Here is a 26,544-nt window from a genome sequence, read left to right on the forward strand (position 1 = left end):
AGCAACTGGAAAAAAACAGGACTCTCATTAAGATCCCTAAAAGCAAAAATAATCTGCATAGCCTCCAACGAAAAACTTTCATATGCGCTACGGAATGACATGGAAGCCTATGAAAAAATCTGACTACCCTGGCTGCTACATGAAAACGACCCCCAATTATTCATGGCTATAAGAGCCTAACCACAGAACCATACCACTAACCACAGAACCTGGATAAAAATAAAAAAGAAACGTACCCCCCCACTCTACCAAAAGAACAGGTCCCAGCCGCTACAACACTGTTTTATACTGTTATTAGTTATTGTACTTTGTGCCTTTAATTACCCCTCCCTTATTTTTTATCTTTTCTTTTAATACCATATCTGTATCATTACTCATGATGCTAACTAATGCCAGTTTTGACAATGCAGAGTATTGAAGCGAACAGCCTGCCAATGTTGTAATGCACCATGATTAACAAAACTAATAAATAAAAAAAAAAATTGTCACCGATCTGCACAAAATAGTTAAAAATGTGGGAAAATATCTGCAGTTATCAAAATTATTACAAATACAATTAAGTAGCCTTGATTGCACTGATTTTCACCCACCTAGCTGGGACATTGTTAAAATCATTTTTATGCAAATGTTTTTAGAAGTAACTGATTATCTGAATGTGCACCTGTGTGTGAATAAAGTCTCAGAGTTAGAAAGAGATTTCTAGAGGGTCCTTGAGTTTGTTAGAAAACATATCTTAAGAAACAGGGTTGCATTAAAGGAGAAAGAAAGGCAGTCACTTGGGGGTGCCAAAATGTTAGGCACCCCCAAGTGACTTAAATCGCCTACCTTTTACAAAGGGGTGGTACCCCTGCTCAGAGAGAACAGCACCAGCCTGGGGTAGCAGTGATCGCTTCCTGGTTCCCTGCGCGCGCATGCGCAGTAGAGTGAAAAGCCGAATTTTAACAGAAAAGTCGGCTTTTCACTCTACTGCGCATGCGCCGACCGCTGGCATTTTCGGAAAGGGAAGCAGGAAGGGAGAATCTCTGCGCTCCAGGTCCCCCGGGCTGGTGCTGTTTTCTCCGTACAGGGGCACGAGGTAAACGATTAAAGTCACTTGGGGGTGCCTAACATTTTGGCACCCCCAAGTGACCTTGCCGTTCCTTTTCCTTTAAAAAAAACCCCAAAAAGAACAAAAGATAAACCCTAAAATGTTAATATCAAGGTAGAATAAGGCACAACCATGACTTAACAAAGCTGTCCACAATAACTTAATTATTGGGTAGTAACTTAGTCATTGGGTAAGAAGGGCATTAGACAGACATACTTCTGATGGTGCTGGAGAAATACACAGCTGAGAACAGAGATACAACTAGGGCAACTGTTAGCGGGGAATGGAAAAATAGTCAGGATGGAGCCTAAGTACATGACAATTCAAGAAGAAAATTCATTTTAGTATGCAAGACCCTTGCATCCTTGGAATGAGTTTGAAAAGGCCAGTCTTTAATTAAATGTCTGGTTTTAGACTGATCATACTTTGAAGGTGCAATATATTTTTATGACACAAGTTGAAGTTTTTAATCAAGTCAATAAAATCCATTGATATTAAAAGTTGTGCTTAATGAATAGAGCTTGTGCTGAACATAATTGTTATAAATGAAACAATAGGTACAAAGCCCGTTGATTTTTTTCTTGAACTAAACTCCCGAACAGGGAAACTGATAAAAATCCATATTTGGTCCTTGAGAGGTAGATAATGAGCTTTCTTCTCCATAATAAGGAGTAATATCAATATCCCACCTAGCTCAGTTATTATAAGGCTGGCCAAGTTGGGATTATTTAGCTGGATAAGAGGCACTTAAAGGGGGAAATGATAAGTATGTATAAAAATATAATATTCTCTCTAATGCTTTATCTACCAGATCCTTCCAGCAGAAATGTGGGCATCTGTTCCAATTAAAAGAAATGTGGTTCCATATAAATATTCAGAAACTGCTTTTCATTACAGTAAGAGCAATGAAGTTGTGGAATTCTCTCCCTTAATCAGTTGTACTAGCAGATACATTAGATAGCTTCAAAAAAGGGATAGCTTTTGAGCAGGTGAGGAAAAAAAAAAAAAAAAGATATATATATATATATATATATGTGCAGTAGAGGCCAGCACTCACAGGCTTCAAAATAATATCATCAGAAAAAATAAAGGTTTTACAAAAAGTATTTCAGCATGGTTTTTTATTGTCCGACGTTTCAGTTCCAAACAGGAACTTTCTTCAGGGAAGAAAGTTCCTTTTTGGAACTGAAACGTCGTACAGTAAAAAACCATGCTGAAATACTTTTTGTAAAACTTTTATTTTTTCTGATATTATTTTGAAGTCCTGTGAGTGCTGGCCTCTACTGCACCACATAAAAGGTTAAACTTGATAGTGACTTGAAAAGAGACACGCAAGTCACTATGTAAAGGCCCCCCATACACGGGCCGATAGAAGCTGCCGATATCGGTCCCTTGGACCGATTCGACAGCTAATCGGCCCGTGTATGGGCAGAAACGTGCGGCCTGGCCGACTCCAGGGCCAAACAATCGGATTATTTTTTTTTAAAGCAACTTGCTACCCGATATCGCCCACCCGTAGGTGGGGATATCGGGTAAAGATCCGCTCGCTTGGCGACATCGCCAAGCGAGCGGATCTTATAGTGTATGGGGACCTTAAGTCTAAAAATGAAAGGGGGAAGGGGTTGCATAACAGGAATCCATCTGCCTCGAAAGACCAAACATGAAGTACTTAAAGGAACAGTAACACCAAAAAATGAAAGTGTATAAAAGTAACTAAAATATAATGTGCTGCTGCCCTGCACTGGTAAAAGTTGTGTGTTTACTTCAGAAAGTCTACTATAATTTATATAAATAAGCTGCTGTGTAGCCATGGAGGCAGCCATTCAAAGGAGAAAAGGCACAGGCACATAGCAGATAACACACTATTGTATTCTACAGAACTTATCTGTTATCTGCTATGTAACCTGTGCCTTTTCTCCTTTTTTCCAGCTTGAATGGCTGCCCCCATGGCTACACAGCAGCTTATTATATAAATTATAGTAGTGTTACTGTAGCAAACACACCAGTTTTACCAGTGCAGGGCAACAGTGCATTATATTTTTATTACTTTAAAGCTCTTTCATTTTTTGGTGTTACTGTTCCTTTAAACATAGTTTTGTATGCAAGTGAAAAGAAAATGAAAGAAATTCAATTTATCTCCCTTAAAATACATTTTTAAAAATCTATGTATTTAATGTATATAGCACTACTTATGTATGCAGTACTTTACAGTAGAACAAAAAATGAATAGAACAAATAAGGTTCAATATAAAATTTAGTTACATTAAAAGTGCAAAGTGTTACAAACAAGAGAAAAAGAGGTCCCTTTGCTTGAAAAAATAGGCAGAAGTTTAGCATGAGCTCTATTCACTGAACTCACATTTAACATGGTGGCAGGTGCTATACTGACCTCTTAAGGTTAATGCCTTTGGATAAATATCCAGCTTATTATAAAAGAAAAACATCTAGCTAACATCGAGCTACAGTCTGTATATATTTTTACAAGTTCTGTCTTCATTATTCTCATATTCTGTCTATGCACTAACAAGGTTGATAAATGATTATTTATTTTAATTGAAAGACCAAGCAGTTTATAAATTCAACTTGATTCCAAACAAAAAATGAATGCACTGATGAAACCTAAATGTATTTTCTTATTTTTTTGCATTTTGACTTCAACTGCATAATTACTCATTTACCAACTCAGTGGGACATTACCTTTCAAACAAGAATCTCTCAAACTGAAAGATCCTTAAATATGTAATGATTTTTTTCCAGTCACCTGTCTATCTAGATCATTAGGAAGTCTTGAAAGAACCAAGTGCTGGAGGAAACTAACAATCACGAAAAAAAAAAAGTAAAAAATATATTGCATGTGAAAATTGCTTTAGAAGATGGATACAATTAATTTCCACAAGGATCATGGAGTGCACTTTAAGACACAGAAGTAGATTGGATTAGTCACAATTCAAATTTCACTTTAATGCTGTATAAACAATTTAATCTTCAATTTCATCTTTAATGAAATGAGTTTTGAAACACATTTTGGTCAACAAAAATCCTTTACTTTACAAAATTAATTGTACAGCTGAAATTTGGAGGAAGATTCTTGATGTAGATGCTGACACCAATGGTAATAGAAATCCACGGTCAGTAAAGTACTGAGATCTTTGAACTGACATGTTTCCTCTGCTCAGACCTGTTTGAAATATGAATTGAATTTCCATACATATAATACAGTCAGAAATATATTCTAAACACTGCTGTAAATGAGTGATCAAATAGATTTAGAAATCATGAAGTTTTCTCCACCACTCCCTACAAAAGGCTTGTTTCAGGAAGCGGTCAGGCAAATCCATTCAAAAACACAATTAATGTATAAAATATCTAAACACAGGCTTTAAAATTAATTTTTGTATTTTGTCACCATAAAGTTTTAATGGATGGCAAACCTCTTCACAAAATCAAACTGGTAAACAAGTTCAATTTCACACAAGGCTCATTTTGCCTGAAGCAAATGATTTGTATGCAGTTGTTAAAAACATTAAAATGATTAGCTTTAGCTTTTTGCCCCCTGGAGCACAGAAGAAATTAGTCACGAAAATTTTAAAACGACAAATAGTTATTTATTGGCACTTGACATTTTAGGATTTGCTTTTTCCTATTTTTAATACTAGAATGGACACTAGAATCCAGAATCTAGTTGTGACATTTAGAGCAATGACATTCATTTGTCATCCAAGGGAGTTAAGTCTTTCCTGCAGCAAAAAAAAATGTCTGACAATACCCTGTAATGCAGAAGAATGGGGACCACTGTAAGTATATTTTGCAAGCAAAAACTCAGCTTAATCATGGCTTAATAAACATATGTAAAGTGTTTTACAAGGTATTTCCGGACGCTTTATCAACCACAGGAGGAGACACCCTTCTGTGGGCAACAAGCCACTATTGTTGCCTTAAGAATTAAATCCTGGTAATTTTGATCAAATTTTCTTCATGTTAATAGCTAAGAAAATGGTCATCTGCCAAAATCTTAGTATGTGATCATTATATAACAAACAAGGCAATGCTATGAAGATAGGGTGGCAAATAAAATATCCAAAGAAAAAAAGACGTTAGAACCAAACAAAAGGGGGGAAAGCAATCTTTCCATAAAAATGCTGGAAAGAAAAACAACTTTACTTATAGGTGTTAGAATTTTGTAGCAGAGAGTACGATTATATGTACCCTAAAAACTACTACTATTGAAGGTAGCTGAGCACTGTTGGAAACAGGCAGTCTAATGTGTTACTGGATGTAAGTGTGGAGAGATCATCTATATTCTGTAAGCCACACCTTGATACCTTACAATAACTGCTCTACCAGCCTCGCTGATGCATATTGACAGCAAAAGTAACCATATTTTGGTTTTTTAGTGGATACTAGTATACAAACCTTAAGAGGGTTTTATGAGCCAGTTTGTTTTTAACAGAAATTATCAAGAAATGTAGAATTTTTGTCTTCTAAAGTCTGTATATAGTGTAGTCTGGTCTTCTAGACCATTAAAACCATTATTTGTTTTGTGGGTGTGCACAGGGAAAATTCAAAACAGAAAAATTATCAGATTAATCAAACATAAATTACTGGAAAAGCCCATTCTCAATCAATATGTAGATTGAGGTCATATGCATATATGTATATAAAATGTATACAATTTCATCTTTTGCCTTCAAACCACCTAAGAAAATGCACATCAAGATCAAGATAATTTGGCAACCAAGTGTATTTAATTGATTTTACAAATTATTAATTTAAAACCCACTTTCATAGCTTTATATCATGGATTAAGTTTGTAGTTTACAGATTTGATCACTCACATATGCAGTTCAGTCTTTTGGAAGTTTTTGTTGCAAGAATCACAACTCAGTTTTTGCATTTTTGTTTTTTTTGTTTTTTAATGATTCTTTTAACTTCATATATATGTATATTTAGAATTTTTTTGCAATAGGATTTTGTGGAGTTTTATTGAAATTGTACATGAACAATAAATTTGTAAATACAGTCACAGAACAAACGGTCAAGGCTTTTGTTACCCAAGCCAAACTTGTTAGGCATATTTTTTGCCTTCATAAAAAAAAATTAAATAAACACAACTTCACCTAGTTCTAGGAATCCAAAATGCACAGTCATTTAATACATGAATCTTTAAAATATTTTTTTAATTTTTTTTTTTTTTTTTTTTTACTTAAGACAGCACTAGTGTTATATACAGCTTAATCCTGTAGAAGATACTCCAAATCCAAGGGGAAATTGTCAATACTGCATCCTGTCAAAATCATGATTGAACATTGTCCAACAGCATTAAAACCCCTCACATAATAATAAAAAAAAAAGTTTAAAAACCACTAAAAACACTGGTAATCCTTAGTATTCTTGAACTGGGGAGGGGTTGTAACCAATTATTTTAAACAAAATGACTTAATAGCACAAAAAACATTGCAGTCCATGTATAGAAGACAATGCCACAAAGTTACTTCTCTAAATATAAGCAGACAAAAACTTTCTGCACAGGGGTGGAATGGGAAAGAAAAGCCCAAATACAGGATACATGCTCTAGTTAACTGCTGACTTATGCCCATAATACTCTCCAAATCCCCATATCCAGAACACAAGGTTCAGCAATACTTAAAATACCATAACTCTACCAGTGCATTCCATTTGAATACCAACTGTAACAGAGCAATAAAGCAAAAACTAAGGTATATACAGCTTAATGATGAAACACTGCCAATAAAATTAGAGGCAGAGTTCCCAAAGCACAAATATATATATATGAAATATATATTTAAGAGTGGGTGTATGTGTGTTTTGTCTGAAGAATATGACCTTGCCTATTTCCACTGCTGCCCATAAGTATCCTGATAAAACTCCTGGTTGTCATTACTGTAACCATAGTTACCAGTATAATCACCACCTTGCTGCAATGGCTGCTGGGCGATAGGCTGGGTCCCCCAGTTCTGTTGGTTGTTGGTCTGGCGGCGCTTTGAGTCTGGCTGGGTATAACCATCTGCCTTTCTTTTACCACCAACGTTCCCACCTCTGCTGCCACGGCTGCCCCTTGAGTTTCGCCCTCGTGGCTGTTGCTGAGCGGGTCCTCCACGTCCACCACGGGATCCGCGAGGAGGGCCCATTGGAGAACCTCTAGGGGCATAGCTGGAGCGCCCTCCACGCTGGGGAGGAACAGATCTACCTCTGGGGGGCGGTGGTCCACCCCTCCCACCTCTGCCTCCTCTTCCTCGCACAGGGTAGCCATCGTCATAGCCATAGTATGGATCATCATAACCCCCACGGTAGTCATGATAGTCGTATGCATAGTAATCATCATAGTAATCTTCATAGCCATAGTAATCTTGGGGAAAGGAATAGCCCCCTCTGCCTCCACGGCCCCTGCCCCTACCAGGAGGTGGCATTCGAGGTGGAGGGTAATAGTAATAATCGTCATACCTAATGAATGGGGGGGAAAAAAAAGTAGTATTAAAGCATTTTACAAATACATATTCATACCATTTTTAATATATTAACACATTTGAATTCTTATAAGGAGGCTGATTGAAAAAACCAAATGCTGCCTTATGCCCCAAGCAACCTGCCCAACTCAACAAGGGCCAGATGGGCTTATCGGTCATTTAACCCTTGGCCACTGAATGATTTCATCCTGGGAGTCTTGTGGTTTTCTATCCTAAATCAGATATTGTGACTAAATAAAGTCACAATCAGATATTCTTCAGGAAGGCAAAAGTTTTGACTCCATTCACAAGCCAACATGCTGCTAACTAAGCCAAATATGTCCATGTCACCCCCAATATCTGCCCAAGTACAGGCACAATAAAAATCAAAGTTAAGCCTTGGTAAATATAAGTTATAGGAGAAACAGAAAAAAACACAAAAATTAGGTTTAACTGCAGACAGATTGAAAACAATTCTACAAAAGCAAAGTAAAGGCACAAATGAAAATTACACAAGAATTTTTTAATACTGCTATTTGAAAAATCCAAACTGAAAAATTAGGCTCTAGCTTGAGTCTAACGAGATACATTGACATTTGTATTAAAATTATTACTAACAAAAACATAAAAAAAAAAAAACAACAAAAATTGGTGAACTAGCAGTTCATGCCAGCATGAATTTTATAGATTAGTTAAAACATCCAGAGCTTGACCTTTCAGTTGCTTCAGTTGACAATGTTTACTCAAAAATCTCAATATACTCACGAACTTCCCCGGGAAGCCTGACGTGCTGCTTGTCGTTCCTTCCTTTTTTTATCAGGTGGCTTAGCAAGAACTATTTCAATCTCTTCCCCCTCCAGTTCTGTTCCATTCATTTCATCCATGGCCTAAATAAGAAATTAAAAAAAAATTCAAAAAGAAAAAAGTACAAATGAATACTCAAAAGCATGTTCTAAAAGTGTATATAAACAAGAGGTTGGTGGACTAAAGAGTCTGAGGCAGATTTCTTAGCATTCTGATTTTCATAGTTTTTTTTAAACTTATTTCCACAAAACCCAGCTTTCTCAGTTCAACTGACTGGTACGAGAAGACCTCAGAATATAATTTATATGCCGAGGCACTTCCCATAATATTCAATTAAACTGAAGAAGCTCCTCATATGAGAAGTGAAATGTCTTCGGTCATTACAGCAAGTCCAGTTGCTCTAGATCAGTGATCCCCAACCAGTGGCTTGTGAGCAACATGTTGCTCTCCAAACTCCTGGATGTTGCTCCCAGTGGCCTTAAAGCAGGTGCTTATTTATGAAGTCTTGGCTCAGAGGCAAGTTTTGGTTGAATAAAAACCATTAGTACTGCTAAACAGAGTCTCCTGTAGGCTGCCAGTCCACATAGGGGCTACCAAATGGCCAATAACAGTCCTTATTTGGCACCCCCAGAAACATGTTTCATACTTGTGTTGCTCCCCAACTCTTTTTACATTTGAATGTGGCTCACGGGTAAGAAAGGTTGGGGACCCCTGCTCTAGATTTACTTATACCATGACCTAGTTGAATGAAAACCTTCATAGACTTATCTGATTGCAGATCCATTGTAACAAGCTGGTTCTTTCTGAAAGCACAGGATCAGGAATAATGAACTGAGACTACTGCCTACACAGCAGCATAACCTGGGGGGATTGGCAAGGTTACCTCTGTTGTGCCATGGCAACCAAATCAGGAACTCATTAAGCAACAGCAATTCAATTTTATACTTCAAAATAGCATTCATCTTCTCCAAACAGTCTTACCCTTACTGCAGCATCTCTTTCATCAAAGTGTACAAAGGCATAATCCTTCAGCTTTTTCACACGCTCAAGCTTTCCAAAGACAGAGAAAGCTTTTTCCAGGATCTCTTCAGTCACAGTGGAGGAAAGATTTCTTACAAATAGGACTTTGACCTGACAAAGAAACAGCAGTAATTAAGACTGGTACCCAAATTTTGTTCTCTACATTATATGCAAAATCTTGTTAGGAAGCCTACAGCCACTGCAAAGAACTTAAATCAGTGTACTAGCAAGTCTGTATAGGAGCCCTTAGACAAATGTACACTGAAGGAAGGTGAAGGTTTCAGCTTCTCTCACTAATGTAGCAAAGGAATGTTAAAAATGTAACTAGTTTCTCGATGCTTGTTTTGCACACAAAAGCTAAACACACGGGCCTATTTTAATTCCATGTGTAAATTTTACAATATAACTTAAAAACTGTAAACATGGTAATACCAACTATTACTCTGTAAGCCACTTACAACCAATTTACTGAAAGGTTTTCCTGAATGTTTGATAACCAATTTTATTAACCATTATCACTCTGATAAGCAGACTGAAAATGTTTTAACACCTAAGATGTAATTTGCAGACTTAATTCTCCTTTTTGCTTGGTTGATGTCCGTTACCTTAAAAGCAGTAGCTTGGTGTGGTGAATGTAAAAGATTTAACTATAATATTTGATAACAGTTTCATAAACACAGACTTTCTAGGGCTTGAAGTGGAACTTTGTTCAGGGCTCCCTTCGCTCATAACAACATGGATCTAAGAACATCTTTTAAAAAAAAAGAAAAAAAAAAAAAAAACTGGGACATCAATAATCCTGCTTTATTACTAGAATATCTAGAGCAGTAAATACATTTTTTTATTCGGGCACAGTATTTTGTAGAGCAACAAGGATTTCTATCAAAATCTTACTCTTTCCAGCTGAGCCCCACATGCCAGGGTGCCAGTCCCACAGTTTGACAATGGCTTTATTGTGGTTTGTTTACCTGTATATTTATTGTTTAAAAATGCATTTTACTTTTTTCCTTGTATATATATTTATTTATATAGCATCACCAATGTACATAAACACAGATATAGTTATTACAAAGTATTCAGTAAAAATAAGTCAGTCAATCTATGCTGAAGTGCTAAATGCACAGTTGGGATGAGATCCCTGTTCCAAACAGTTTATAATCTATTACTGTACATATTTAAGAGTGCATGAGTAGGGGGACATTGGGGACATTATTAAAGTGCACTTTGATTTTTTAAGTGGGGGTGTAACAAACTGCTACAGATTATGCGTAGCTATAGCACAAAATACACTAACAGAGCACTTGAACTTCAAAAGGTATAAAACTATCATAAGGCATAAATCTAACCTTTGCCATTATTTCTGGATCAGGTTCCTCAACAGGATCTGCCCACTCCACTGTCACAACATTGCCCCACACCTTCACTTTGCCACTCATCAACCGGCGTCGAGCCTGAGCTGCAGTTTTGTGATCTTCATATTCCAGAAAGCAAAAGCCACGATTTTTCTTTTTATCGTCTGGTTGATGGTAGAGGATCACATCCACCAAGCCCTCTGGAAGGTGAAGTACATTTAACTTTTTTTAACTGGTAATTCTCTATTTTAATGCTACATTTGTCAGCTTCTAAAAAACTTTTTGGATGCTCAAATCTATACAAATTTGAAAATTACAATTTACTTGTGAGATGTGAATGGGAATAAAAAAGTGCAACAATTCTGTGCAATAATGTAAATAGAACATTAATATGTGTCTTACATCATCATTCCCAAAGCTGAGAGCTATAGTACGACCCAAAAAAACCAACTCAATTTCACTAAATAATGAATTATTATCTTCCACTCTGTATCTGTGTAATGAACCCAGACATATTAAATGTTACTTGCTTTCATGAATATAGTACAAATGCTGCTTTAGATATGACATTCAAGTATATTTTATGTTTTTAAGCAATACCCACCCAATTTCCATAAAATAAATTGTTATTCTTGTGTAACAAAAAGCTCACAACAAAACTAGCCCTGAGGGTGTGGCCAAGTGACTATGATAAATGTAGTTTATACAATGTAGATCCACGCCTCTGCATTTGGCAAAATGAAAAAATATTTGAGATCAATACAGTGGAAATCATACCTACTTTGAGCCCTTCAAGATTAAGGGCCAGATTTATCAAAATGTGACATCAGAGCACACAACAGAAAAATTCAACCACTTTATATAAATTCATATGGGATTTTTAGAAGATCAATGAACTCTAACTTTCATTATTAAATATGCTTCTAAATATCAGGAATGACAGGAATGAATAGAAAGTGGGTGAATTTTTCTGTGGTGAGTTCTAATTTCTTACTTTAATAAATCTGCCCCGTGTAGTGATAATTCAAAGTAAGCTTAGCAAGAAAATTAAAAAAAAAAAAAAGAAGCCTCAGTCCGAGACAGTTACTTTATAATATATATCATATCTATCTAACTAACAGGATTTGTCAACAAAAAACTGTCCAGCAGTGAATACAGATCTCATTCATCATTTTACATTACCTGTAACTTTGCTAAACTCTTCCAAAATGTTCTCTTTAGTTTTGTTTTTTGGGATGGACCCAACAAACAGTCTGTTGTTAGCCACCGAAATGCAAACACCGATGTGTTTACCCGGACGAATTTCATAGTTGTCACACTTAATGCAAACCAAAAGAAGATATAAATATAAAACATATTTGAAGAAAAAATACAAAAAGAAAAAAAAGGTCAAGAATGAAAAATAGATTTGACCAAATTCTTTTTGTCTTTGGCAATTGCTAATCACTTACAGACTAGAAATCTGCATGTAAGGATTTTGTAGAAGTTCCACAGAAGCTTAATGTTACAAATTTGGAACACTTTTCTAAAGTTTTTTTCATGCCAAGCAAAAAGAGGAATGTTATTTATCAAACTAATCTATTTTCGAATATCTGGGAAAACATTTTTAAATACTGTATAATTAATCCTTTTATGCAGAAATAGCCAATCTGTGATTTTACAACGGCACTAGGATACTAAAACAAATCCAGCAATTTGGTGAACATCAACATTTGGTTTTTCCCTAAAAGCTACATATGAAGACTGAGTGAAAGGCATGAAACAAAATTATGAGCAAAAACATTTTTAGGAAAGTGTATTCAAAGCCCAGAATACAATAACATTGAAAAGAACCCAACAAGGAAACAGCAAAGCACTAACCAATTTAACAGCCTCCTGTGCAGCTTCTTTATTACAAAAAGTTATGAAGGCATAGCCTCGGTTCTGACCAGAAAGAGGATCCATCATAAGTCGAAGATCCCAGATGGGTCCTGCTTTCTCAAAAAGGGGCACAAGCTCATCTTCAAACAAGTCTCTTGGTATTTTGCCAACAAAAACCTTTTCAAAATAAAAAAAAAAACAAACAAACAGCAAAGCCATGATTATTAAGTAAACAGTACACACAAGAAATGCACAGCAAAAATAAAGACGTCAAAATGCTAGAAAACAATGTAAATGCAGTTTTAGATAATGACCTGGACACTGACCTCTGTCCCAATCCCAGGCTGTGCACCCGAAGACACAGATTCTGGAGGAGGACCACCATACTTTCTCTGTCCTGTTGTAACATCTAGAGTGTATCCTGTTCTTTCTAATAATGCCTGTGATATAGAAAACAATATATACATAAATCTGCACCAACAATGGCACTCTTTTGTATTTTGTATATAATGAACTGATCACTATATGATGCTGTGCCCAGTAAAAGCAATTCAAGAGGGTCATGTGAAATGGCTGACAATCTAAAATAGGATAAATCACACCACTACTAATCTGAAAACATTTCACTGATAAAGGAATATTGGTTCTTAGGTTAGTAGCACACTAGACATTATGAACACCTGCCACTGTTCATGTTGTTCAATAGAAAGCTCCCTGACTCTCACATACATAGAGGGGGTGAAATGTGGACCTACAAGCAAAAAATATATGCTTGGCCAGTTTTCCATGAGATAGGCTAGTATATCACCTCTTCCAGTTAGCCATTTAATAATAAGGAGAGGTGAGAGAAGGACAGGATGGTTTTGGCAAAGCACTGCCCTATGCCGTTAGTCTTAAATAAATATCTTCTGTTATACCTAGCTGCATGGGAGGCAGTTTATAAACCTTGACCTATAACCTTGACCTATAACCTATAAAACTTTTCTTAATTATAAAGGTCATTAAGGGCCAGAGTTAGTAGGATACTTCCCCCAGACTAAAGAGCATATCTACAAACAAAAATTACCAAAAGGTATACCAAACTCAAAATGTATTAAAAAAATTTTTAAATACAAGTTTATTCAAAATTTATATTAAAAAGAACCTGCAGACCCCATGGTATTCCACCTTACGTGTTTATAATTGAATCTCACCAATACCCACTTGCATTACGCCACCTTAAAGGCTGCAAAGTCCCCCCAAAATATAAGCATGTAAGCTTTCTCACAGTAAACTTTCACAAAAATTTTTTGTCTTTTTTTTTTAAAAAAAAAGATTCTCAAACAACCCTTTATACATGTAATATTTAAATATAAAATCCTTTCACCTCTCTCAACTGCTCTGGAACTAAAACAAATGCAGAGTGGTCAGTGGCATGATCTGATACAATAAAGGGTTTAAGGAGGCTAAAACCACAAGGCAATAGAAAAAACACAGATTTGATAGCAGATATTACCCCCACAGATGTTAGAGGTGTTTTCCAGAGACATATTGAAATATATTACCTTAATCTTTGCTTCATCTGGGGCCTTGGCACTCTCCTGTGCTTTATTCCCCTGCTTCTCCCTTTGTCTGTAGTTTTTCATGACTAATTCCGAAAAGAAAAATAATTACAAAGAATTAAAAACCTAGATTCTTGTTAAAAGTAGAAGAGCATGACGGATTAAAAAATGTTAAATTGGATGCACTGAATTAACTAAAGACCAAGAAAAAAGGCCAAGTCCATATGCAAATTAGGACAAGAAAGGGTTAAAGAGAACAAAATTGTCAACTTCGCATGATTTTAAGGATTTGGTTCGGCCAGCGGCATGGAATCGGACGAATACTGCTGAAAATTACTGAATCCGAACAGAATCCTGGATTCGCGGCATCCAAATTTTTATCTTTTCTCTTGAAGCCACCTCTTAATCATATTCCAGTCTCTATCAGTCAAACGACTGCATGCTTGCACGTGTAAAATGGACCCTAGCAACAGTTGTCTGTTGAAATGCCAAGGTAAAGAGTTGAACAAAAGCATTATAATTAAAATATATAAATATGAAGACCAACTGCAATATCATAATGTAAAGGTTAACTATACTTTTAAATTTTAGATAATATTACTCCATTTACTGGGGCGAACAGGGTGTCACAAGAAGCATGGTTACAGCTCATCTTATTTCCTAATGTTAACTCTTTTTTATTGAATCAGATCATCAGGCCAAACAATTGGAACAGCAGGAAGTGAAGATTAACTGTGGCTCCTTCTCATCTCCTCATTTGTCTATGCAGTGCCCAATGTGGTGTTTCTGGCTGTCCGATATTCATCGAACAGATGTAGGCCAGGAACTGCATGCAAAGCTTTCTGTGAGGTCCAGTTAAAACTTGTGCGCCTGTGTCTAATTAAAAAAGCCAGTACAATTGCCCACAGTGAAACATCATTCTTATTTATTTTTTGCAAGAGTTTAGAAGGGAGGCAAAACAAGAGAGGCAGCATGTGAGCACTGAGAAGAAAGAAACCTTTGCGGTATTCTTCTATTGGTGAGCTAATGCTTTTACTCTATGCATTGTCGCCAGTGATCTTACCAGAATGTCTCAGGTTTAAGGGATTTTGGTGTATTTTTATTTCTAAATTACACTGTTTAGGTAGCAATTAATTCAATCTAATTTAAAATTTTGTTGAATCAACACATTTATTGGTGCATTGTGTTGGTTCCTAAGCTTTCAGAAAGAGCCAGCACTACACATTAGAACTGCTTTCAAGTAACCTATTGTTTCTCCTACTCCCATGCAACTGGAGGAGTCCCAGGCCAGACTTTGATTTGTTACTATTAGGGCTCTGGCACACGGGGAAGATTAGTCGCCCGCGATTAACTCCCTGTTCGCGGGCGACTAATCTCCCCGAGTTGCCTAGCCCTGCCATCCCACCGGCGAACATGTAAGTCGCGGCGGCGCGATTTCGCGCAAATCGCCGAAAAAGACTCGCGGGTCTTTTTCGGCGATTTCCGGAAATCGCCCCGCCGCGTCTGCCATCCCGCCGGCAACTTACATGTTCGCCGGTGGGATGGCAGGGCTAGGCAACTCGGGGAGATTAGTCGCCCGCGAACAGGGAGTTTTATCGCGGGCGACTAATCTCCCCCGTGTGCCAGAGCCCTTAAGTGCTATTCTGATATATACTGGGAGCTGCTATCTTGCTTCCTTCCCATTGTTCTGCTGATAGGCTGCTGGGGGGAAGGGAGGGGGCATTATAGCACTCCAACTTGCATTTTAGCAGTAAAGTGAAACTGAAATTTATCAGAGCACAGGTCACAAGGCTGTAGCGCCCCGGGAAATGAAAAACAGGGCTAGTCCTACGTGAAATTTCAAAATTATATAAAAAAAAAAAAATTTTTGGAAAACAGATTTTAATGCATGATTCTGTGGGAGAAGCTCTATTAACTCACAAGTTTTGAAAAAAACATGTTTTCCAACGACAGCATTCCTTTAAAGTGCTCCTAATACATTTCTGCTGTAATCTAGGATTGATGTTAATTTCCCATTTCAGTGATCCAACTGTCATATGTATAACTAAAGGGAGTGCCGAAGGACCTAACATTTTTGGCAGTGTCCCTTTATGGGCCCAAATACCCCACTGGTTGTTTCTTTTCATAATCAAGGATGTACATGAAAGGGGTCTGGACAATATATCATAGACCCAGAAAGTGACAGGAGATGCTAGGGACATGCCTAGAATTCCTAGGCACTGAAAGGAGCATGACTTCCTTGAATGGATACTACAGGTATGGGATTCATTATCTGGACACCCATAATCCAAAAAGCGCTCAATTATTTCCTTTATGCCTGTAATAACAAAACAGTACTTTGTACTTCAGTGATCCCCAACATGTTGCTCACCAACCCCTTGGATGTTGCTTCTAGTGGCATTAATGGATGTGCTTCTTCTTTTAACTCCTGGCTTAAAGGCAAGTTTTGTTTGCATAAAAAACAGATGTACTGACAAACAGAGCCTCCTATATGCTGCCAGTCTACATTGAGCTTCCAAATAGCCAATCAAAGCCCTTATTTTGCACCCCCAGGAATTATTTTCCTGCTTGTGTTGCTCCTCAGCCTTCTTTTACATTTGAATGTGGCTCACGTATCAAAAAGGTTGGGGACCCCTGTTGTACTTGATCCTAAAATATAATCAATCCTCATTGGTGGAAAAAAAATCCTGTTGGGGTTAATGTTTTAATGATTTTTAATTAGACTTAAAGCATGGAGATCCAAATTAGGAAAATAACCCTGGCCCAATGCCTATAGCTTAATTTTTTTTAATTTTTAGGAGTTTAACAGATTAGACACAGTAGTCCAGTAAAACAGCCTTTCCGTGTGTGTAGTGACAGGAATAAACACAATCCACTGCACAAGTGTTTACATTTTCTGGAAGAAAATCCACCCCAAGTGTACAGTGACAGGCTGATCACATTAATGCTTCTCATACATGAGATAGAAAGGGGCGAGTCAGATTTTTTCCACCCCATCAGTGAAGAAAACACATTTCTTGAAGGAACACACAGATGGTGTAAAAAAAATATGTTCTTAAATTCTGCATGAGCACTGCCCTCAGCTGCCTCAAGACTAACTTTCGGTTACATTAAATATTCTGATTTCAGGTAGTCTTAAAAATTAATGAGCTTTCAAAAATATTGAATTCTATTCCAGAAAACAGACCACAGAGAGTAGAATTTGTTCCAAGTAATGGACCTCAGATATCACTCATGTAACAAAACACCAGGTATGAGTTATTCCTATTCAAAGTCTATAATTTTATATCCTAGGATTATGTACACTAATAATTCCAGTATATAAAATTAAATTAGAGACTTTACACACTTGATGCGCTCCTCTTCCTGATGGGCTTTTTAAACCTGCCCAATCAACATCTGCTTGATTTTTGGCCAGTTACCAGGTAAGCCCATCTGAGGGCTACATACACAGGCCGATAAACTGCCTGCTCAGACATGTTTGGCTGAATGCATCAATGAGTGGCAGAGTTGTATCTTTTACTCCCACACTACTTCCGGTTACACTTAGAACCTGACACATATCATCACAAAAAAATGTAAAAAAACAACACTTACATTATATGTATATGGGAATTTAGTTAGATTCTTTAAAAGGTCATTTATATTGTAAATTATCTGTTGGTTAAAAGGGAGCTGTGTCACCTTCAAAAATCATAGTAAACTTTATTTACACTTAAATTATAAATCTTGTTTCCTTCATTCTTTTGGAATCCACAATTACAGTATACAGACACTTGATTTTGTGGAATAAAAGATCTAAAATCAGGACCTGATGAATGTGCCCATGCACAGGCTACACAACTATAGACAGAGGGCATTTGAGGAGAATGATTTTCAAACAGGTATGGATGTTTTAATAAAAAAACAATTCAGGTTTCATACTTTAAAGGAAAAGGAAAGGCAAAATCTATAAAGGATACCATTCAATAGTCCTACTACTGTTAAAACGCTATAGTTTTGGCTCTATTATTGCAAGAATGACTGAATTAAACTTGCTTCAAAGTTTATCATCGCTTTAGTGAACGGTGCCACAATCTTGGAAGTGGGATGCCCACTTCCTTTCCTTCAGCGCACTACACTGCGCATGCGCAACATTCCCTCCCCCGTGAGCCTAGGCACGCTGTTTGGATCGCTTCTGTGTATAGCACGTCACCATAGCAACCAGACACTTGCTATTGGTGTGCACTCGTAGCGGGAGGGTGAGAGGGTCCGTGTGAAGGGGAGTGCTCCTGTTTGTGCGCGCTCACAGAAGAGGTAGATGGGCATGCGCCGCCTAACGTGCCTCTTAGTTGGTGGTCTTAGTCTCTGTGCAGGAGCAATGCATTATGGGAATCCTCTTTACCCAGCTCAGCGTTTTTTCTTCCTGTCTGGCTTCTGATCATCTGAACGGTTGAAATCTGGGGAGACTTAAGGGCACTATTGAGACAACTGAATGTATGCCTACAGCTTGAGATTAACTCTTCAGTAGCCTTTCCTTGTCCTTTAAGCATAGATCTGAAGAAAACAACCAATACCAAGAAAAAATTTATTTTTCTCTGCCCTTTGGTTAAGGTGGCCATACACCCACTGATACTATTGTCCAGCAGGACAACGACCCTAAACATAAAGCCAGGGCAACAATGGAATGGTTTAAAACAAAACATATCCATGTGTTAATGATGAATGCTAATGACTAAATAGAGTGCACCTGTGTGTAATCTAATGTCAGTACAAATACAGCTGCTCTGTGACAGCCTCAGAGGTTGTCTAAGAGTATATTGGGAGCGACAACACCATGAAGTCCAAAGAACACACCAGACAGGTCAGGGATAAAGTTATTGAGAAATTTAAAGCAGGCTTAGGCTACAAAAAGATTTCCAAAGCCTTGAACATCCCACGGAGCACTGTTCAAGCGATCATTCAGAAATGGAAGGAGTATGGCACAACTGCAAACCTACCAAGACAAGGCCGTCCACCTAAACTCACAGGCCGAACAAAGAGCGCTGATCAGAAATGCAGCCAAGAGGCCCATGGTGACTCTGGACGAGCTGCAGAGATCTACAGCTCCGGTGCGGGAATCTGTCCATAGGACAACTATTAGTCGTGCACTGCACAAAGTTGGCCTTTATGGAAGAGTGGCAAGAAGATAGCCATTGTTAACAGAAAACCATAAGAAGTCCCGTTTGCAGTTTGCCACAAGCCATGTGGGGGACACAGCAAACATGTGGAAGAAGGTGCTCTGGTCAGATGAGACCAAAATGGAAAGTTTTGGCCAAAATGCAAAACGCTATGTGTGGCGGAAAACTAACACTGCACATCACTCTGAACACACCATCCCCACTGTCAAATATGGTGGTGGCAGCATCATGCTCTGGGGGTGCTTCTCTTCAGCAGGGACAGGGACTTGAGACTGGGGTTCCAGCAGGACAACGACCCTAAACATAAAGCCAGGGCAACAATGGAATGGTTTAAAACAAAACATATCCATGTGTTAGAATGGCCCAGTCAAAGTCCAGATCTAAATCCACTCGAGAATCTGTGGCAAGATCTGAAAACTGCTGTTCACAAACGCTGTCCATCTAATCTGACTGAGCTGGAGCTGTTTTGCAAAGAAGAATGGGCAAAGATTTCAGTCTCTAGATGTGCAAAGCTGGTAGAGACATACCCTAAAAAACTGGCAGCTGTAATTGCAGCAAAAGGTGGTTCTACAAAGTATTGACTGAATAATTACGCACACCCCCCTTTGCAGTTATTTATTTGTAAAAAATGTTTGGAATCATGTATGATTTTCATTCCACTTCTCACGTGTACACCACTTTGTATTGGTCTTTCACGTGGAATTCCAATAAAACTGATTCATGTTTGTGGCTGTAATGTGACAAAATGTGGAAAAGTTCAAGGGGGCCAAATACTTTTGCAAGCCACTGTAGGTAAAAGCCTTGGATATTTGTCGTCTCATTGATCAAGCAGGACTGATCAGATGATCAGGGTGCCTTTGAAGGTGCCCAAACATTGGTAAAAGTCAAAGCTAAATCATAAGAATTCCTTTGTTTTTACCAGCATATCTGAAGGTTAATCTCTTAAAATTATTGGGGTGGACGAACAATCTTTCCTTTTTCCTTTCTTGTGGGAAAGATTGTAATGGTGTATGGTCACCATTATTCTGTACAACAATTTGAGTCTGTGCATTCATTTTACATTTGGAAGCAATGTCAGCCCTTATCTGTAAATGGACATTCCTTGATATTCTTATCAAGTTCTATTTTAACAATAACATGCAAGTTTAAATGCATCTTTATCTAAGTAACGTCAATGTCATAATGGCTGTTTTGACCACCGTTATCACCGAAAAATAAAAAACAGCAGCAGTCAAAGCACTCCTCTTCATTGGCCACCACTGCCAACATTAAAGGAACAGTAACACCAAAAAATTAAAGTGTATAAAAATAATTAATATACTATGTACTATTGCCCTGCACTGGTAAAAGTTGTGTGTTTGCTTCATAAACACTACTGCAGTTTATATAAATACCCTGTTGTGTAGCCATGGGGGCAGCCATTTAAATTGAAAAAAGGAGAAAAGGCACAGGTTACTAAGCAGATAACAGATAAGTAGCAGATTCCCATTGTATTCTACACAGTTATCTGTTATCTTCTTATGTAACCTGTGCCTTTTCTCCTTTTTTCAATTTAAATGGCTGCCCCCATGGCTACACAACAGCTATTTCGATTAACTACAGTAGTCTTTCTGAAGCAAACACACAACTTTTACCAGTGCAGGGCAACAGTACATTATATTTTAATTATTTTAAAACATTTTTATTTTTTAGTGTTACTGTTCCTTTAAGCTATTAATATTGCAACAAAATACAAATCTGCACCAATGCCAAAGTTAAAAAAAAACTAACTATTGCAATCCATTAAAATAAACCCCAAGCAATAAGCCTAACGCGTTTCATGCTTTTATTTTAATGGACTGTAATAGTTATTTTTTTTTAACCACGGCATTGGTGCAGATATATATTTTGTAGGTGTTTCCCTCTTTGGCCACTAGAGGGTTTAGTTTCCACTGTGTATCGTTTTTGATTTATGGTATAATTAATTTAATTGACTATCCCTTGCTCTGTCTTTTGAGTAGAGTCTATTAATACTGCAAACCTTAAACACATGTAGACATGACAGCTGGACCTCTTTCCAAAATGCTCTATGTGGAGGTCTGTGCCACCAAAACGTGTCTCAAATACAGCATTTCCCTCAGATCATTATGCAAAGTGGTACCAGATAGAGATGGATTTTTTGACTCCCACTGTTTTTGGTCTAATGACATTTATAGTTAAGGTCTGACATTAGCCTAACAAGCCAATCTGTGAAATAATGAACCCAAAACAGTGAACTTGATATGCAATATCTACTGGTTCTTATCTAATAGCGCAGCTATTGATTATTTTCAAATTGCAACAACGTGACCAACTAAAACAAAGCATATTCAGCAGCCTTGAATGTTTACAACCTTGGAGGATAAATAATAGGTATGATTGTATGGCAGCGCTTCACAAAAGCACAGGGAAAGCCAAATGCACAATGCCATATTCAGTCAATCAAGGGTAGAGCTGGACTATAAAAAGTGTAGAAGATGATGTAGATGTAGAAGGTAATATAGTTAGTCAAAAAGACAGTATTAGATGGATTCTTTTATAGTCCAGACCAGCACATTCACTGAAACATAAGCTCAGGACCTTAATAGAGCCCTGATTGTTAAAGAGGAAGTTGCCTAGAGACAAGAGTATCCCCTTGCTCGAGACTCTGGTAACCATGCCAACATTACTCTGCACAAAAATGCATTTAGCCACCCAAGCACTTTTGTTTCAGGTTTACTTTCACTGATTTCAGATAGCACTCGAAAATAAAATTATATTTCCACATTCTGCAACAAAGTGTAATACAGTAGTTTTCTATTTTAAATAAAATTCGATCAAGGTCCTGATTTAATAATGGCATTAAAAAAAACCCTCCTCAAATGATTTAATAATTCTACAGAACCCTCTTACCACTTTATGTTTGCACCTGAAAAACTCAGTCCTTCAGAAGGTACAGTATTTAAATTACTTTACATTTTGGCAAAAGCAACATTTTACGGCTGTTCCTACCAATCCTTCGGACATGTCTTAAGATCTGCTTGTTTGGTGACTTTCTTTCCCACCTGATGGGAAAATATAGGGATACTTCGATCGCTTGGTCCTAGGGCAGCAGAATTCTAACCTCCCAGAAAATTCCTTGCCATAAACCAAGACTGGGATCACCACAAGTAATATTTTTTGATGACGGGAAAGAGTTAAAATGGATTCCATTCCATGCGAATTATGGTGATAAAGTAATTAGATTATAAAAAAAAAAATCCTTTTATTTAAGGATGCAACTGCACTGTAAAGTTTCACAAGGGAAAATGAGTTAAGATGGAAACAATGATACGTTCACATTTTAAAGGTCACTATTAATAATAAGGTGTAATAGCTTGTATAGCTATAGTGTACATGGGGTTTTTAACTGCCAAGGCTCATCCTGAAAGCACGGTGTTGATCAAAGCCCCATGGCCACCATTACCATTAAAAAGACTGGCAAATGCTCTGCCTATAGCAGGTGCTGGTGGTAACAGACATGGATCATTAAGAAATGCTTATTTCAGTATTCTAGTGTTTTTTTTCAGTGCAAAGTGTCAATGGGCAAATAAAAGCATTAATGAGCCAGACTAAGACCTAGGCATATACATGTTGCAATTCCACTACTTTCATGTCCTCGGCAAATATGCACTACTGCAGTAAACCACAGCAACCATGACTGATTCAGGTAAAGAGTTACTTTTATTACTTTACTTGTAGAAGACTAATGGAAATCCTGTACAAATTAGTTGCAGTGGGGTATGGAATGTGGAGTGGGGTATGAAAACTTAACTCAACCTGCAGATTTAAGGTTGTCATACACGCACAGATATTATCATATGAAACAAAGTTTTGTACGATAATCGGTGTGCGCACAGTGGGAGACAAGGCGACCGCTACTGGTAAAAGCCTTGGATATCAGTTGTCTCACCAAGGACTGAAAATTTTGAAGGGGCCTGAACATTGTAAAGTTAATGCTAAATTGTCAGATGGGGTAAATAATTTCTCTGTTTTTACCTGCATACCTGACGATTCAGCTCTTAACGTTACTAGAGAGGATGAAAAATCTTTCATATGCCCAATGGTTGTGGGAAAAATCGTAATTACCGCGTGTATGCTGCCAATGTATGAGGATGGTCAGGCCATTCCTAAACACCTCTCATAACCTCCCTACTCTTCAAAAGCCCCTTTCAAGAAACCAAATCTGATATTACTCGGAACAGCTACTAAAAAAAAAATTTTGATTGAGAAGAGATGTCCTCATCCATATGCAAAGCAGAAGGAATTTTTTGTAAAGGAAACTCCATTTCACACCCTATAGACAGAAACTCACCACTGGGTTTTAAAGCACAGCCAGGGTAGAAATCCAGTCAGCCTACTGTCTTGGCAGTGCTTTATAAACCCAGTGGGTAAGGATAGGGTATAGAAATTAAGAGCAATCCTGGGCTTCCTTCCCAGAATTCCTTCTGCTAGGGATAACTACACAACAGCATTTTAATTTGGTAGGTAAAATACCAAGCATTTCTTACAGGTACTATATTAGCTAAGTTGACAGCACTTTAGATGAAGCAATATGGAGCTACTAGTAGCAGCTACTTGTCACTGCTACAAAAACAGACATTTACTGATAATCCTCTCTACGAGTGTTTAGCAGATGCAATTCTCAGTATTGTCTATGGTAGGGTATTTTCTGGCATTTAGTAGCGGTGACAAGTAGCTGCTACTAAGTAGTTCTGTGTGTCTTTGCCCTTATCCCATTTGAATAAAGTATAGGCATCATTTTTCTTATCTCCCCAGCCTGTAAAAATGTATATAGTAATAAAGAAAAGGGCTACTAATCCTGCCTCTACAATCTTCAATCCATTGACTAAAGGCAGCCATACATGGGCAGATTTTGGCTTCTGATTCAGCTCCTATAGTCCAAGTTGGTAGCTTATCTGCCCATGGGGCACTCCAATGGGCCTACCTGACCAGAGACCCAGGCAGGTGAACAATTACAATCACTGGGTTTTTAATAAGATAATTGCTTAAACCCCAATCACTTAAACACTAGATACAGTTTCCATGTGTTAAATTTTTTTTAGGGTTGATGGTGTGCTTTTAAAGGACTGTGATCTTAGCATCAAATAGTTCAAAATGAGCACCAGAACTGGGGAAAAAATAAGATAAGAAATGAGGATCAACATCAAGTTATCTTAGAATGCAACTCGGCTTTTTGTTATGTTGACAAAATTGCAGGGGAAGCAACATATAAGAACCATTTAAGATCTGTATGTATTTACATTTAACCAACGGAGTCCAACTTGTGCGCCTGTTATCCACTATAGTACATTTTCAGCGAGCATATTAAATTAAACAATGTCAGGCAGTTGTGTCATGCGCCCATAGGCAGTCAGGGTCTCTCAACTGACAACTAATTTACTTTGTTTAGAAAACAACCACCATAAACAATCAAAAGTTATGGCAAAATTCCTTGCCACATTACCGATAGGTAAATCACAACACAAAACGGTTACTGGAGCTTAGCTCCCTTTATAGTGAGAACAAAAAACACTTTCATTTTAACGCATCATTTTAATTGCTACTAATTAATTAACTGTACAATTAGAAACTGACACCGATTCCAAGTGCCAAGCCAGAAGAGACTAAACTGTGTCTCTACAGCTGCTGCAAAACCTCACATATCAAAGCCCTGTCCAACAAAGCTGGAAACTACATTTTCAATAGCTATGAGTTACATAACATTGCACACTATGCAATATAAATAAGAGTATAAAGGGCACATATATTAACAAATGCAATAAATGACAGCCCATAAAAACTAGCCCGTTTACTATGTTAGTGCCCTAACGCAATTCAGCACCCAAGTCATGGACCTCTACATACACTGAACACAATAGATGCTGCCCATTTAAAATGAATGGCATACACCTTCAAACAAGCTACAATGAACATTTAACCATTCCATATTTTTTCCGGAATTCCATTAGCATTATACATTGTTTTGCAGTGATTTTTTTTATTGAGGTCTGAAGGATAGTATTCATTACTGCGGAATACACACCTAACTGTTCATACAGTTTTACATCTACTCCAATTTAAAACGCAAAAAGGACAAGTACAATGGCGGCGAAGGTTGTCATACTTGGCTGCTATTCAGGTTCAAACATTACAGCTTTGCGGAAACCGTGGCCGGACGCTCAGAAGCGTACGCAACGAGAACAGAGGAAGCCTACTCACCTGCAGAGCTATGGCCCTCTTGCCTCACGCCCGCTGTTACAGTGAGCTAGTAAAATGGCGCGCCTCACGGACTGCGAACCACCGCCTTCTCTATCCCTACTAAGCCAATCAACAATACTGGCCGCGGGGTCCACACCACCAGCTGCCAAGGACTAGCCTATTGCGGGTAGGAGGAGACGAATAAGCGGGAGGGAAGGCGTTACACCTCAGCCAATTGGGAAGCGGAGTACATAATAGGCAATGGCAGACTTATGAAAGAAGTGGTTCGGATTGGTGATTGCGAGAGAGTTTGTAGCTAATGAAATAGCTGCCTCTGGGATGGCTAAGGATGGAAAGGAATGGGATGTGAAGCTTTTCGGGGTGGAAGACAATGCTGCTGGCTTTCAATGAGCTATTGTTTGGACCGATTAATATATATCGCATGTACCAATATAATGTCTGTGCTGCATGTTTAAGTCCAGTTTCGTTTACACACACATATGCATACATATATATGTACGTACAAATATGCGCACTTGCAGTACATTCGGGTACAGCTTAGATGAAAAGATGAAAGGCACGGTTATATGTATGGGTGTAAAACACCAAAGCTGCCAAGGAGAGTCAGTGTTCGCAGCGTTGACATTTCTACTCTGCATATACCACAACTTTCACAAGCAGTGATGCAGTGTAATTGCATTTTTGTTGTTCATATATCATAAATACCAGTATGGGCTCTATTACCCGGAAAGCTTGGGACCTGGGTTTAAAGTAATGTAATGAAAATCAAGATGGCCTCATAATGTGGAGCTTTTCTGGGCATTGGGTTTTCAAATAAGAGACCCCAAATGCTGTTGCTAAAAGCAGTACATTTACAACAGAGGGAACAGTGCTTGTTATACACAAGTTTCACAGAGGAACGTGACACAGGTTATCACATTACATTAGTAAGCGCTGTTTATAGATATAGCTATTAATATCACTCACAATGATCTCTGTGCAGTGTCTGCAGTCATATTA

At 37.8% G+C, this 26,544-nt stretch overlaps 1 protein-coding gene across 2 annotated transcripts; it reads right to left on the minus strand.

The window, feature by feature from the left end:
* Window positions 1-5,067: 5,067 nt before the first annotated feature.
* Window positions 5,068-25,743, minus strand: hnrnpr (heterogeneous nuclear ribonucleoprotein R). 2 transcript variants are annotated; one of them, XM_004911580.4, is made up of 9 exons: window positions 25,546-25,743; window positions 14,132-14,214; window positions 12,902-13,027; window positions 12,588-12,764; window positions 11,910-12,045; window positions 10,722-10,927; window positions 9,337-9,486; window positions 8,317-8,438; window positions 5,068-7,549 (listed from the first exon to the last, which is right to left on the minus strand). In XM_004911580.4, the coding sequence occupies exons 2-9, from the start codon at window positions 14,210-14,212 to the stop codon at window positions 6,937-6,939; spliced, it is 1,611 nt and encodes a 536-aa protein (XP_004911637.1). In that variant the 5' UTR covers window positions 14,213-14,214; window positions 25,546-25,743; the 3' UTR covers window positions 5,068-6,936. The 2 variants fall into 2 exon arrangements, with proteins under 2 accessions (XP_004911637.1, XP_002938875.1); XM_002938829.5 differs by having other exon boundaries at window positions 12,914-13,027; window positions 25,546-25,742.
* Window positions 25,744-26,544: the final 801 nt, after the last annotated feature.

The sequence above is a fragment of the Xenopus tropicalis genome, chromosome 2 (genome assembly GCF_000004195.4).
Source record: "Xenopus tropicalis strain Nigerian chromosome 2, UCB_Xtro_10.0, whole genome shotgun sequence".
Classification (NCBI taxonomy): Eukaryota; Metazoa; Chordata; class Amphibia; order Anura; family Pipidae; genus Xenopus; species Xenopus tropicalis.